The sequence below is a fragment of the Thermobia domestica genome, chromosome 6, assembly GCF_964235325.1.
Source record: "Thermobia domestica chromosome 6, izTheDome1.hap1.1, whole genome shotgun sequence".
NCBI lineage: Eukaryota > Metazoa > Arthropoda > Insecta > Zygentoma > Lepismatidae > Thermobia > Thermobia domestica.
Window position 1 is genome coordinate 78736915 of NC_137459.1, and position 14300 is coordinate 78751214.

At 33.2% G+C, this 14300-nt stretch overlaps 2 protein-coding genes across 3 annotated transcripts in view; one reads left to right on the plus strand and one right to left on the minus strand.

The window, feature by feature from the left end:
• Nucleotides 1-14300, minus strand: part of LOC145687694 (MAM and LDL-receptor class A domain-containing protein 1-like) — a 120746-nt gene that overhangs the window by 99535 nt on the left and 6911 nt on the right. The window lies entirely within an intron of this gene.
• LOC145687213 (uncharacterized) overlaps nt 12047-14300 on the plus strand; it is an 82781-nt gene continuing 80527 nt past the window's right edge. The window contains exon 1 of the mRNA XM_081760684.1: nt 12047-12373. Coding sequence (XP_081616810.1) covers nt 12047-12373 — 327 coding nt within the window. The remainder of the gene's footprint in view (nt 12374-14300) is intronic.

Sequence of the window (14300 nt, forward strand, 5' to 3'; positions counted from 1 at the left end):
GTGATAGTATCAGACAACTCTGTAATAAATTGACTTTTAACAATTGATTTTGACAAAATATGAAACATGAAGTGATTATATGTAATGGTACTGATTTTAAATACTTCTTACTAAGATCCCCCATTCATTTCTCTTATTTTCTATAACTAATTAAGTCAGTATCAAAAACAATTTGACTGCTTTCAAAAATAGGCAATTTAATACTAGCAAAATACTATTGAATGGTTTATTTGTTCTAAAGATGTTTTATATACGGTAGGACAAAGAACTAAGTATCTGACTATAATAATCTCATCAAACGAGAATTCAAATTTTAAAGAGGTGGTTCTTCGTTTTCGTATTAGTTTTTACTGCTACTAACTTCAGTAGAAGAACACTACTAAGATGAAATATTTTTTATTTGGTTGTTTGCCGAAGTTCAGCGTCCCTTTTCAGTATCGAACGAGACTGTACAAGATGTGGACCTACATTTTAAAGTGGAATCCGAACCACCATAACACGTTCAATGTTTTTTCCTCTCGGGACCCTGTGAATCAAAGGAATACGCGCTACCCACTAGACCAGTGGAGAGGGCTTGAATTTTTTTTCTTGGAATTATGAAATTATATATTTAAAAGAAACGTTTGTCGCTTCCTAGTAGATCTCTCGTTCTATGAGAAAAAACTATTGTAACCAGGATATAGTAAGTATTTATCACTTTCGTTTGCATTAAACTTAGAGATGGAAACTACCACTGTGGCACAGAATCCATATCAAAAACTGCTTCCGGCTATCGTTTTTCTTTACTATGAAACCGGAAATGGTAGTTTCTCACTATTTCTGGTTTACATAGAGGGATAGCAATCGAGATGACAATCTTCGAATCCAGGATTCATATATATATATATATATATATATATATATATATAGTTATTTTTTCTCTATGGTGATCAATACTGAAACCGGGAGTTGTGATCAGGGGCGGATCCAGGACGGACTTCTGGGAGGCTGGCGGTGTGTTGTAATACTGCTACTTAGAGCTACTTTTAAGAGCTCCAAACTCTGTGATGGGTTTTATTTATATATAAAATAAGAAAGTGTCCTCTTCTGTACCCCCCCTGGATCCGCCTCTGGTTGTGATACATTTTCCTACTTCCTGTTTTTGTAGAGAAACAAGTGAGTTTTGTTTCACAGTGTAAAACTATGGTAAACTTCCAACCTATGCAAATTGAGTACTCAAACTTCAGTACAACAAGTAGCACAACTAAAACTCCTGATTGGAATAGATTAATAAAGTCAAAGATAGAATCTGTTCCTCGGATGCTGAATCCGTATAAAAAAAAAAACATTATTAGCTATCACTTATCGCTTTTGTTCTATGGCGATAAAGATTGAAAGCAGGAATGGTTAATTTGAACCACTTCCGGCTTGAATAGAGGGATAAGAGAGGAGATGGAATCTATTCTTAGGACGCTAAATCGATTTCTGAAAAACCTCTTCTCGATATCTTTTATAGTTTTTGCTCTATGAATATAAGTATTGGAACCGAAAGTAGTAGTAAATCTCAAGCATATCCTGTTACAAAAGAGTGAAGCAGGTTATGACGATATGTTCCCTTAAAACCCTGAATTGATTCCAGAAAATTGCTTGTCGCTATCTATTACAATTTTTGTTTTAAACAAGTGTTAAAACCGGAAATGGTTAATTTGAACACTTTCGGTTCAAATAAAGTGTTAACGAAGAAGGTGGAATCTATTCTTGGGATGCTGGATTGATTTAAAAAAATGAAACTCGATATCTCTGACCGATTTTGCTCTATGTAAATTAGTATTACCTATAAAATCAAAAAATAGTAATAAACTTCAACCATTTCTGTCCTTGTGTAGTGTTGCGGATTGTAATGGTATTTCCTCCTGAGGCCCTGAATCGATTGTAGTTGAACCACTTGTCGCTATATATTACCAATTTTCTTCTGTGGCGATAAATGTTGAAACTTGTAATCGTTAATTTGAATAACTTCTGGTGTGAATAGAGATCAAGGGAGAAGGTAGAGCCAATTCTTAGAACGCTTATTCGATCTCGAAAAACCGCATCACGATTTCTCCAATTTTTTGCTTTATAAAAATCAGTATTGAAACCAATATACTAGTAAATTCAGCCGCTTTCGGTTTCGATAGTATAGTGGGCTGAGATGATATATAGCTTATATACACTTGAGACGCTGTATCTATTCGATTAAAAAAACACACTTGTGGCTATCTATTACTATTTTTGTTCTATATCGATCAATGTTGAAACCGAAAATGGTTATTTTAAACAACTTCCGATCTGAATAGAGGATTAATGGAAAAGATAGACCTATTTCTTGGTAGCTGAATCGATTGCAAAAATCTACATCTCGATATCTCGTAATTCAGTATTGAAACCGGAAATAACAGTAAATATAAACAATTTCTGGTTTTGATTCAATGTTGTGGATAGTTATATGTTGTCTTCAGACGCTAAATTGCTTGCAATAAATCGCTTCTCGCTATCTATTACTCTTTTCGTTCTATAGAGATAAAAAATGAAACCAAAAAAGGGTATTTGAATCACACGGTTTGAATGGAGGGTTAATGGAGGAGATCGAACCTATTTTAGGGGCTCTAAATCGACCGCAAGAAACGACTTCTCAAAATCTGTTACTCTTTCTGCTTTGACACCTGTCGACAGACGGACAAAGCCATTCTAAAGACTTCCGACACTTATGCATAACTTAAGCCGCAAGAGTAATAAGGGCGAACTTTGAATATATTCTTGGGACACTGAATTGGTTCTGGAAAACCGCGTCTTTATATATATTACCGTTTGTGTTCTGTGGTGATCAAGAATGTAGCAGAAAGCGATAGATCTCTACCACTTCTGGATTAAATAAAAGTCAAATGGATTAGACGAATCTATTCGTGTTGCAAAACTATGTATGCTTCTCGCTATTTCATATCGTTCTTGCTCTGATGCCAAACGACAGACGAACGGATGGATAGACAGACAGATGAACATAGCCGTTCTGTAAGACTTCCTACACGTATGCATAGTATACTATAGTTTGGAAGTACTAACAAATGAAATGAATTCAGTTTGTTTTACGAAAATTATTCGTTTTCCTTTTCTCGGCAGTTTTCGTTTTCCGTTTCTTGAAAAAATTTTCGTTTTTCGAAAAATGTTTCGTTTTTCGTTTTTCGAAAAAAATTCGTTGTTCGTTTTTTCGAAAAAAAATTCGTTTTTCGTTTTTTCGAAAAAAATCGTTTCTTGGTTTTCGACAAAAATTCGTTTTCCGTTTTTCGAAAAAAATATTTTTCGTTTTTCGAAAAAAATTCGCCTTTCGTTTTTCGAAAAAAAATTGTTTTCGAAAAAGTATTTTTCGAAAAAAAATATGGCCATCCCTAAAAATAACACCGATATTAAAAACAGGAAACTCTAAGAGTATTAAAAATTATAGACCTATTGCCGTAATTTCAGTTCCTTCAAAAACTTTCGAACAAATTTTATTTAATAGAATTTTCTCGCATGTCAAATCCTATATTTAACTTTTTCAGCACTGTTTTTATCCAGGACGCTAAACTTCGACCAATTAACCTCTTTTTCTCAATTTATTGCAATTAACCTCTTTTTCTCAATTTATTGCAAATTAGTTCTATACATGATGAATATTATGTTGATGTAATTTATATGGATTTTCAAAAGTCATTTGATAAGTTAAGTCATACAGTTTTAATAAATAAGGTTCTGGCTATGGGATTTTCAACCTTTTTGATAAATATTATGATCTCTTATTTACGAGGTAGAACATATTTTGTCAATTATAATTTTGTAAAATCTTTTATTTACGTAGCTAATTTAGGTATACCACAAGGTTCAAATTTGGGCCCATTGCTATTTTCATTATTCATTAATGATTTACCAAGTATTGTAAAATATAGTAATTGTTTATTATATGCGGACGACATGAAAATATTTAAAGCTATAAAAGTGAATAATGATCTGCATGAACTACAAAGAGATATTAATAGTTGTATGCAATGGTGTATCAGCAACAAATTATATTTTAACATAAAAATGTAATGTTATAACGTTTTCAAATAAAATTTATTGTCAATCTTTTGAGTATAAGATTAATATTGAAAAGTTAAAAAGAATATATTCTGTTAATGACTTAGGTGTATTACTAGATCATAAGTTTATATTTAAATGTAACATAAATAAAATTAATGCAGAGTGTACAGAGCCCTAGAGTTTTTAATAAGGAGTACAAGAGACATACATAAGATCCAAGCTTTAAAACACCTCTTTATAGCGATGATTAGGAGTAAGTTGGAATACTGTTGTGTTCTTTGGGATCCTATTCATAAATTGCAAGCAAATAACATAGAACGAACCCAATTTAAGTTTCTGAAACATGTTTATTTCAAATTGTATCGTATATCAGCAACTAAAAATAAGATCTCTTACTCTTCTCTTTTACTTAAATTTGATATGCACTTTCTTTACAGTAGACGTTTCCATATTCAACAAACACATTTGTACAAGACAGTAAACTCAGTGACAGATAATTGTAATTTACTCCAATATATAAATTTCAATATACCAAAACGATCATTGCGTAAGAATTCAGTATTTAACATAACGAGGTCTCATATTACAATCCACCAGAAGTCATGCATAGTTAGAGCTTGTAAGAATTTTAATCAGTTGGTTTCATCAGATTTGGATCTTGACTTCTGTTATCCTATCTCTGTATATTTGCGTATTCTCAAAAATAATATTTTGAAAAGACATTATGTATGGAATAATTAAGTAAGAAGTGTTACCTCTATGAATGCTGAACCAATACTGGAGACTAATATTCATTTTTATATTTTTCATTTAAAAAAAAATATTACTAATATTTGTTTTTATTTCTTAACTTGGATTTTTTCTTCTTTACATGTATATTTTCTCTTTCTTTCTATATATAGATATAAATGTATTTCATATGTAATTATGTGTGTATACCCATGTTCCTCTGTAAATGGAGTTTGGCTTCGTAGAGGACTATTATAAATAAAATAAATAAATAAATAAATAAATAAATAAATAAATAAATAAATAAATAAATAAATAATTTCTTGAAATGTGCTCAAAATCTGTTAGTAAGTTCATACCATAATGAAATTTCGTATTTAATTATTGTTACTATTGAAACTTAAAATATATAAAACGATAATCATGTCTATTGTCCTGTATGGTTGTGAAACAGGGTTGCTTAATCTGAGGGAAGAGCGCAGACTGAAAATATTTGAGAATAAAATCCTGAGATGAATATTCAGACTCAAGATGAACGGGAATGGGTAATGGTGGAAACTTCATAACGAGGAACCACATAATTTATACGGTTTACCAAACATTGTAGGGTCATCAACTCGAGGAGACTCAGATCATGTAGCTAGAATGGAAGAAAGTAGGAGCGCTTTCAAAGTTTTAACTGGAAATCCAATCGGAAAACGATCTTTAGGAAGACCTAGTTGCAGATAGGAGGACAATATTAAGATGAATCTCGCAGAAATAGGAATACAAAAAGGAAACTGAATCCAGTTGGCTAAGAATAGAAGTCAATGGAGGGCTTTTGTGAATGTGGCATTGAACCTCCGAGTTTCCCAGGCCAGAGAGTTAGTTAGTTGGTTATTGTTACTACACTAAAGTAGTTACATATAGTAGAATTTTATTATTCATAGAAGTGTGCTCTTCAAGTTCTATTACTTCTTAAATATTGGGCGTGGGTGTTTATTTCTCTGCCCTCTTCATTCTCTTTGTTAGTTGGTTTTAAAAGAAATGACAAGTTTGTCTGAAGTTTGATGTATCTTCTCAGGACAAGAGATAAATACTTGTGAGATGTAAATACGAGCGAACGATGGAATCACGACCACCACTGCTTCTACGAAAATTTTGTTTACTACAGATCAAAGTATAAAAGGACAGAAATGAGTTAAATCTGCCAAGGAAACGTATATGGAATAATTTTCCAAATGAATCCACATTAACATGTTCTATCACATCACCTTCGCTTTACAGTTATCCGTTTCTTAATCACTATTCTCCTAGAAGGTTTGCTCAAGCAGTCAGTATAGCTCAAGCAGTCATAAACTCCTTCAGTTAGGTACACACAAAATTGTGTTAAATTCACTAACGTTAAGTGTATGAGGACAAGATTTTGTATACCATTTTCAGCGATGTGATCAATCATAAAAAATATCAATCAATAACAATTCACTCCACAATTCTTATTGCATTACAAAGTTAGCCCCATGTAGTTTAAACCGTCTTTCATTTTCCACAGGAATGAACGGAAATATGTCCAATCTGCTAACGAACTGTGTATGAAGCACTTTTCTGATCACAAGTAATTAATGACAGAGTCAATCATAACTACCTCGTTTCAAAATCATGTACGCCATGACAACTATAGCCATGATGAACTAATAATGTACAAATTACTACAAATGGTGGAGGAAAAAATAATCAATTGCAGTAGGTAAGAAAGATGAGTGAACAAACTAGTTAAATTAAATCAAAATAAACTAATGATAAAGGTTTATAGAAGAACTTAGTAACGAAGAAAAATATGAGAAAACAAATATAAAATAAGAATACTCAATTTAACCTAATTATAGGTATTATGAAAATTAAAATTAATATTAATTCATATCAATTCCTTAAAATCAATGTCATTAAACACGAAATGGAGATTCGGAACTTCAAAATGTCTAAACAAACACATACATCGTATTTGATAGTACTATTTTTCAGGATAACATTCTGATAAAACATTAAATACTTACACTAATTAGTGTTAAAAATACGGTAAAAGAAAATGTGTTATGAAAAGGAAATAGTGAAAAAGTACATGACTAGATCGGTACTCGAACTCAGGACCTTTGGATGCATTAACCACTTCGGTAACCCATTTCCGCTTTATTGACGATATGGTGTGCTAAAAATCGGTTGTTTCTTCCTTTCGTTAATAAAATATTCTACATCAAAATATAGAGGACAATTGTGGACGAGCTTTGAAGTTTGTTTGCAATTTAATTCAATCATTTCAAAAAAATCTTTAAAAGCAATAAAGCAACTGTGCCGAATCAAACTGAAAACTAGATTTATATCCGTATGAAATATTCTACGTGGAATATTAAATCGTTAACTTTGATATTATGTTTTTCATACTACCTGCAGACTATACAATCAAACGCTCTTTGTTCAATGTTGTAAAGAATTTTTTTAAATTTAAAGTCACTAACTCAATTGACTGCACGGTCAATGATGCGTATTTGGATACAACACAATATAGTACAGTTACTTTAGAATAAAACCACTTCCATGTTATGATGTAATGAAGTAGGCGTGTCTCTGTATTCAAAAGTATTTTCATGCAAGCATATGCAACTATGGTTATATCATAAAGCGAGTTCAACAAGCTTGTAATACGTAGGGAGTGTTCAGTGTTCCATGTTGTATGACGCACTGTACTTTTAAATCTTATACTATAGTTTTATTCGGACTTCCAATACTCTACCTCGAGTGCAGTAACGGTCAAAAGGTGTTTTTCTTGCATACATTCTATTCATCTTTCATTTATTATTATTATTATCATTATTATTATTATTATTATTATTATTATTATTATTATTATTATTATTATTATTATTATTATTATTATTATTATTAGAAAAGAAAAGTTCATAACGTACGCGATCAATGAAACTGCACATGTCTTCGACGCAGGTGACCCGTGTTCGACTTACAGTGAAACTTCATGTGGTTCTGATCCTACGTTAACCTGTAAATCCATGTCTCATACAGTATGAGCGTCGAAAGAGGCGTTAAGTTCCACATCAATCAATTCTTGAACAAATTTGACATGATGATAGATATTGATCAGCTTAACACGTATTTGAATGGTTAATGAATTATGGGGCATTCGTTTATGACCTACTCAGAGTTAGTTTCAATTTCACTCCGTTAGATTCCACTCCGAATTTCCTCGATTTTTCTAGTTTGATTTATTTTCAACATTTCTTTTCAAATAAGGCATTTTTAATATCACCAACCTTTGGAATTTCTTTTCGCAAATTTAATCACTTTGAATTTCTTTTTTGCTGGAAATCGGTATGTTTCCATTTCATGGATGCCTGTTTTTTTAAGTTTTGTATCCAAATGTCCAGGACTTGTCACCTGTAAGGATACCTTCTAGACAAGCACGTAGTACCTCAGCATACTGTGTCAGGTGGTACAGCCATATTATTATTCGTTACACCTTATGGACATCTGTGAGGCTCTTTGGCACCAACCAAGCACTCACTTTACTAAATTTCAGTTTGTCTTGTACCACACTATATACTTTACCCTAATAAATGTACAACAATGTCCAAATGATTGTCGCATGTCTATAAATATGTTGTTGTAGGAATATAATTTGATAAAGAATTCGCTTGGTATTTCTTATAATGTTGGTATGTGTATAATCGGCAAAGACATGTATGTGGCAAATTTCATGTCAAAAGAGCAGTAAATAAAAACAATAAAACGAAAATAAGACGTTCTTGTCCATTTAGCATCATTTTGTTTTACTCATTCTAATTTTTGTATTCATAATTCTCTTGCTACGAAATTTACCACAAATATACATCTCCCGATTATACACATAGTGTTAGTATTAAAAGCACTCTGCAGAATCATTATCAAATTATATTCTTACAATAAGACAGTTATAGATATACGAGAATCATTTTGGACACGACTGTATCTCTAGGAGCACATATTTTCTCTTTTGCTGGTATAACTTCTCAAGGTGAGAAAAACCATGAACTCTGAATTAAGAAAATATAATATTTACTTTTATATAAAGAAGGAAAATATTGAAATATAGTAACAAAGCAGTGATGTCTCTGATAATACTTCATGACATTGAGGCTAGCATATTATCATCGTGTCATTTTTTACCCATAAATTTTATGTGCTTCGGAGACTATGTGCTTCAAAATCATATGATGAAAGTGGTAAGTGCGTTTTTGCAAGTTGCAACGTACCTCTTTGATCAAAACTTTGTCCTTTATATTTTGCCGTGATTAATTCGAACCACAACCAGCAGCAAATAGTTATATGTAACGACTCTTTTCTAAAAGTTTTGATTAATTTAGCTAATTTGAAATAAAGTTTTGTGTTAACTGAAAAAGGGTGTCTTCCTTAAAAGGTGGTCCCTAAATGACGTTGTGAAACACACCATAAAATAACAGCAGACACTTTTGTTTTCTTCAATGATACGTCTAGCCCGTCAGACTTCACGATAAGCTATCAAATTTATGTGTGGTACTTGGAGTGGTCATAAGTTCCTGAAATTGTTGATAAATGGGTCCTACCTCTAATAAATTTGTTAAAACGCTAATGGTAGGCATAAGATTGAAGAATTAGTGCGATATAAGCAACTCTCTCAGAGTATCTCACAAACAGGTTTACACTGTTTGAATGTTAATAACAGAAAAGGTGATTTGTTTGTAATGAAAAGCACACCAAAATATGTCACGTTATTCCTTCCTATTAACCTGATCTGAATCCAAGATGGTGGACTTCAAGATGGTCGCCATGATAGTTTTATACAGTAATACATGCGGTTCTACCTCCATTACTCTTATCCAAGATATGGTGCTACTTTCTCTAGTCGTTGTAAATTTTCGAAGTACCTTTGTCTGATATTGTTTACAGTAAATCCATTGAACACTTAAGGTCGTTTGGGGCACCTTTCCATACTATTCAATTGAGCTAATTTTTCTTATGGGTTATTTTGGTCCGATTTAGAAACGTTTTAGGGAGTGAGACTTTAAAAATCTCAGAAACTGAAATGTAAGGACCACCCTAATATATATATTTAAAAAAAGAAGCCAAAAATGATATTTTTAGTATGAAATCCTTCATTTATGTAATTTACAGTAAATGAGACACATCCAGCTTTGGCTCTAGGAATAAGTTACATCGGTACAAATTTAAATTTTATCTTTACATACTAAGTAAGGAAAGATAATTGCTGTTTACAGATTTCTAAAGCTGTATAATGCTTTGTTTCCTTAAGTTGCAGACGAGCCGTCACTGATAACATCAAAAATATAGAAAAACAATATACAATAATTGATGAAATCATAAAATACGAAGAAACTGAAATACTCCAAAATATAACATTTGTTCACCTACAGAATCCACATCACTTTAGCCCTACCCGCTGTTACAACCGTTGGTGCACAAAGTATCGGGTTCGATTCCCATTATCAGAACCCTGAACTCATTACGATGGTTTTATAACCGCTACCAGGTTATAGAAGGATTATTTGTGGACGCCCTGTATATTTCGTGAAGACAGTGATTATTATTTTCGATTTATGCTTTATTCTGCAACGCATATAAGTTCTTTCTTTGGTGGGAATTGCTTCTTTCCCACACAATTGGACAAAGAAGTCTTTCATCGTTTTTCATATATATATTTAAAACATTGCTTTTGCTGAGAACATTTCAGTTAGTGACTAACCATTTCAGTGTTTCTCCCTGACTTATTATATGCACAGTATATATTCTGCAGCTATTTGGAACTGAATTAAGTGCTTTCGTTAATCGCTTATGGAAACATTATAATAGATTAGAGAAATACGGGCTGACCAGATGTCCCAGTAGCCAAAGTGGCACCAGCCTCACAATTTTCGTAGTTCGTTATCTGTACTTTCTCACGCCAGTGTTATCGCCGTGTCTAGTGCATTATAGGCAGTTGACTAAAATTAACATAAATTGTTTTCCGTATTCTGTTTGTATGTGCATACAAGTGAGTTAACCGAGTGATTTTTGAAATGAACTGCCAACACTTTTCCGTTGACCATTGCAACCCGTAGCTTGAGCTTGGATGCTCGAGGAGTTTGACTCCAGGTCTGGAAGATGCAACCACGCATCTCGCGTTGAACTTCAAACATAAGTTGTGTTAAGGGGCACAAGCTATTTAGCCGGTGAAGGACGATTTCTTACGGCTAGCCCCAATCAGTGAAATCCCAGGTCCTCAGACCTTGTGCGTTTAAAATGTTACATACGCGCCCTCCAATATCTGTATTCCATTGTGGAGATCTTCTTTTGTGTGTTTGCTGAAGATTCACCTTTACGCTGCAGGACTGTTCAGCGTAACAACTGGATTCATCGTGGGACGATCCAGACAACTTTTCCCCAGTGCGAATCCCCCAAGTGTGTTAATGGTGTGAGCAAAGTATTTATAGTGATACCTGAATTATAATCATATATATAGAAAGGGCTCTATTTCCCGAAAAGGGCAAAACGTAATTTCAGCGGCAAAATTTATTAGCGTCCAGTGTTGTGTTCATTTCTCTTCGTTATTTTTTTTCAAAATAGTGTTCTAATAAATAAGTATAGTGTCATTTAACCCAGTGTGTTTTCGTTGTATGTATGAATGGTGTTTGTGTGCGTTATGGTCTGGATGACCGTCTGATCGTCCGTGAGGTTTTCGAGACGAGACACCCGAACCTCTCGGCGCCTAATGCTCATCTCATTATTGAGACCGGCGAGCTTTTTGGAAACAGTTTGTAACCTTTCTTGGAGAGGTCTTCATCATCCTGTCCAGGTAAGTTAAAGTATCAGGAGTATACTTATTGGTAATACCACGAGCCAAGGACAGCGAACAGAACCCAGCTGGTTACAAATAAATGTTCGCCCAAACAGAACTCCAGGCGGTTACAAATAAATAGCTGCCCGAACATGGACCACGACCTCTAGTTGGTTACAAATAAATGGCGCCCGAACAGGGACCACGAACTCCAGCCGGTTACAAATAAATGACGCCCGAACTACCGACCCGAATCGAGACCGTTGGTGCTCGAATACTCATAAGATTAATATTTTAATATACCATTTCTCTTTCAGCTCAGTACCAGGAATTTGAAAAATAATAAAAGTTTCTCTTTCAGGTGATTTTAATCATGTTTTTGTGATAGCCTAGTTTATTTTGTTCAAGATGCCATATACGCAAGCAGAATTAGCTTTATTTAATGAGAAACTAGATTTACTTTTACAAAAAGCAGATAAAAACGAAGAAAAGTTTGCTAAATTGTTAAAGCAAAGTCAAGACTACCATGCTGAAATTAAAGAGACTTTTGCTGAGGTAAAGGGCGAATTAGGTCAGAAGATAGACGGTTTACGAGATGTGTTTCGTGAAAATAGCCAAGAAACAGAAAGCGCCGAAAACAAAATACCGGAATGTAAATTCCAAGTACAGTCAGATGTTCCTACTGAATACAAAACACCGGAAATTGAACCTCAGTTAGTGACTGATATTCCTAGTGTAAATGAAACATTGGAATTGAAACCTGAGCTACAAACTAACACTCCTAATGAAAAGGAAACGCAGGAATCTGAACTCCAACCAGAGACAGGTAGTCTAAACGAACCTCGTAACAAATCTGATAACGATTTTATCTATTCAGAATCTAGTGACGCCGCTTGTAGTAGAAGTAGTGAAATCCACGAACATATAATTGTAGACGACAGAGGTCGTAAGCGCATAAAAACAGCTGTCACAAACCACAGAGAGAAAAAGCGTAAACGAAGTTACAGTTATAGCAATAAGCAAAGATACCAAGATCAGATGTTAAACAATACAAAATTTAAAGGGAATCAGAACCAAGAGCGCACACGAAATAATAACAGATACAAAAGAAGTCGTAAATCACGGCCATGTAATCTGAGTTATCACAAACGAGATAGGAACCGCAATTTGTGTGACAACATTAAGCATAGATTTGTACGGAGAGGTAACCATCGTAGAAATAGACGAACAAACCGTAATTATCAAAACAGAAACAGTAATTATAGGAAAAGAAAAAAAAGGGGGCAACCAAAACTTTGTATGCTGATACGAATTTTCTTTCAGGAGAGCGACGCATTTCTAAGCGATAAACATGTATTCATTTTTTTTCCTTTTTGCTTTTAGTTTTTGATAGAACACCTGAAAACGAAAAGAAGAACTACGCATTTATTTTAAAACTCATTTTTGCTTCCAGCTTTTAACTGTTCAGCAAAGAGCAGATAACACGTTTTCTTTCTTTATTGTGATAAGATAATCGCTGCATTTTCGATCACCTGTTAATGTCGATGAATGACGGACGACACACAGCTGATTGATTCTTTGTGTGTGTGTATGTGTGTGTCTTTGCTCTGTGTAGCGCTTCGTACCTCAGTCAGCTGTGCATTTGTGTTGCAAACCTTATCACTGACTTACTATTAGTTTAATGTTATTAATTTTTCTTGTTTTCATTTCAGATGTTTGAATTTAGATCTTTTAGTAAATAATTAAAGTATCCCATACGTAGGGGAATTGCATTTTAAAAGCAATTTGAAATCTTGGCGCGATTTCCGTACCCCCAGCCAGTGGGAAGATGTTTTGGCGTTATAATATATATTTTTATTGTGTTTTAAATTAAAAAAAAATCTTTTAGGATCCTTTCCCACTTTCGAAATTCTTAAATATGTTATTACATGTTATTTAGAATTAGTTTAATTTTCTTTTAGAAAAAAAATGTATCGAGATGCCCAGGATAAGATTTTTAGTTGTTAGTTACGTATATATTTCTGTATTTGTAAATGAAACTTAGTATGTAATCTCATGCGTAGAATATGAAACTTTACATTTATAATCAATGTTAAATTTCTTTTCAGTGTTAATCTTAGATTTTCGTTTTCATTTTGAAGTGTTTACTGTAATTTTATTGAACCTCATTTACGTCATTTACCCGATTTTGACTTATTTGAATTTCCAGGATGTGACATGATATATTTTGTTCGAAGAGAAAAGTTTAGAACGGAAAGTAGGCTAAGCCTTAAACAAATGATAACAGACATTTCCTTGTTGGTAATAGAATGTGCAGGAATGTCGTGTGAATAGTATAATTCTCCGAACGAAAGCAGTAATCTTTTTATTGTAGAAGAAACTATATGAATAGATATTCTGATGGTGAACGGTCGTTTTTCCCCTCATATTAATATATATGCGGAAATATGTTTAACTTCTATACTTTCTTGTAATTTCTAATTAACATTTTTTTCGTCTTCTCTAGACCACTGAACGACCGTAGGGAAACTTCTTCGGGTAGGATATTTTATGGGGATAAATAATTTTTTTTCAGGGAGGCAATATTTCCTGGAATTGCAGATCTGTTGCAAAAATGGATGTGGCTAATCCATTGGATATTCCATAGCTAACTGTATTTTCG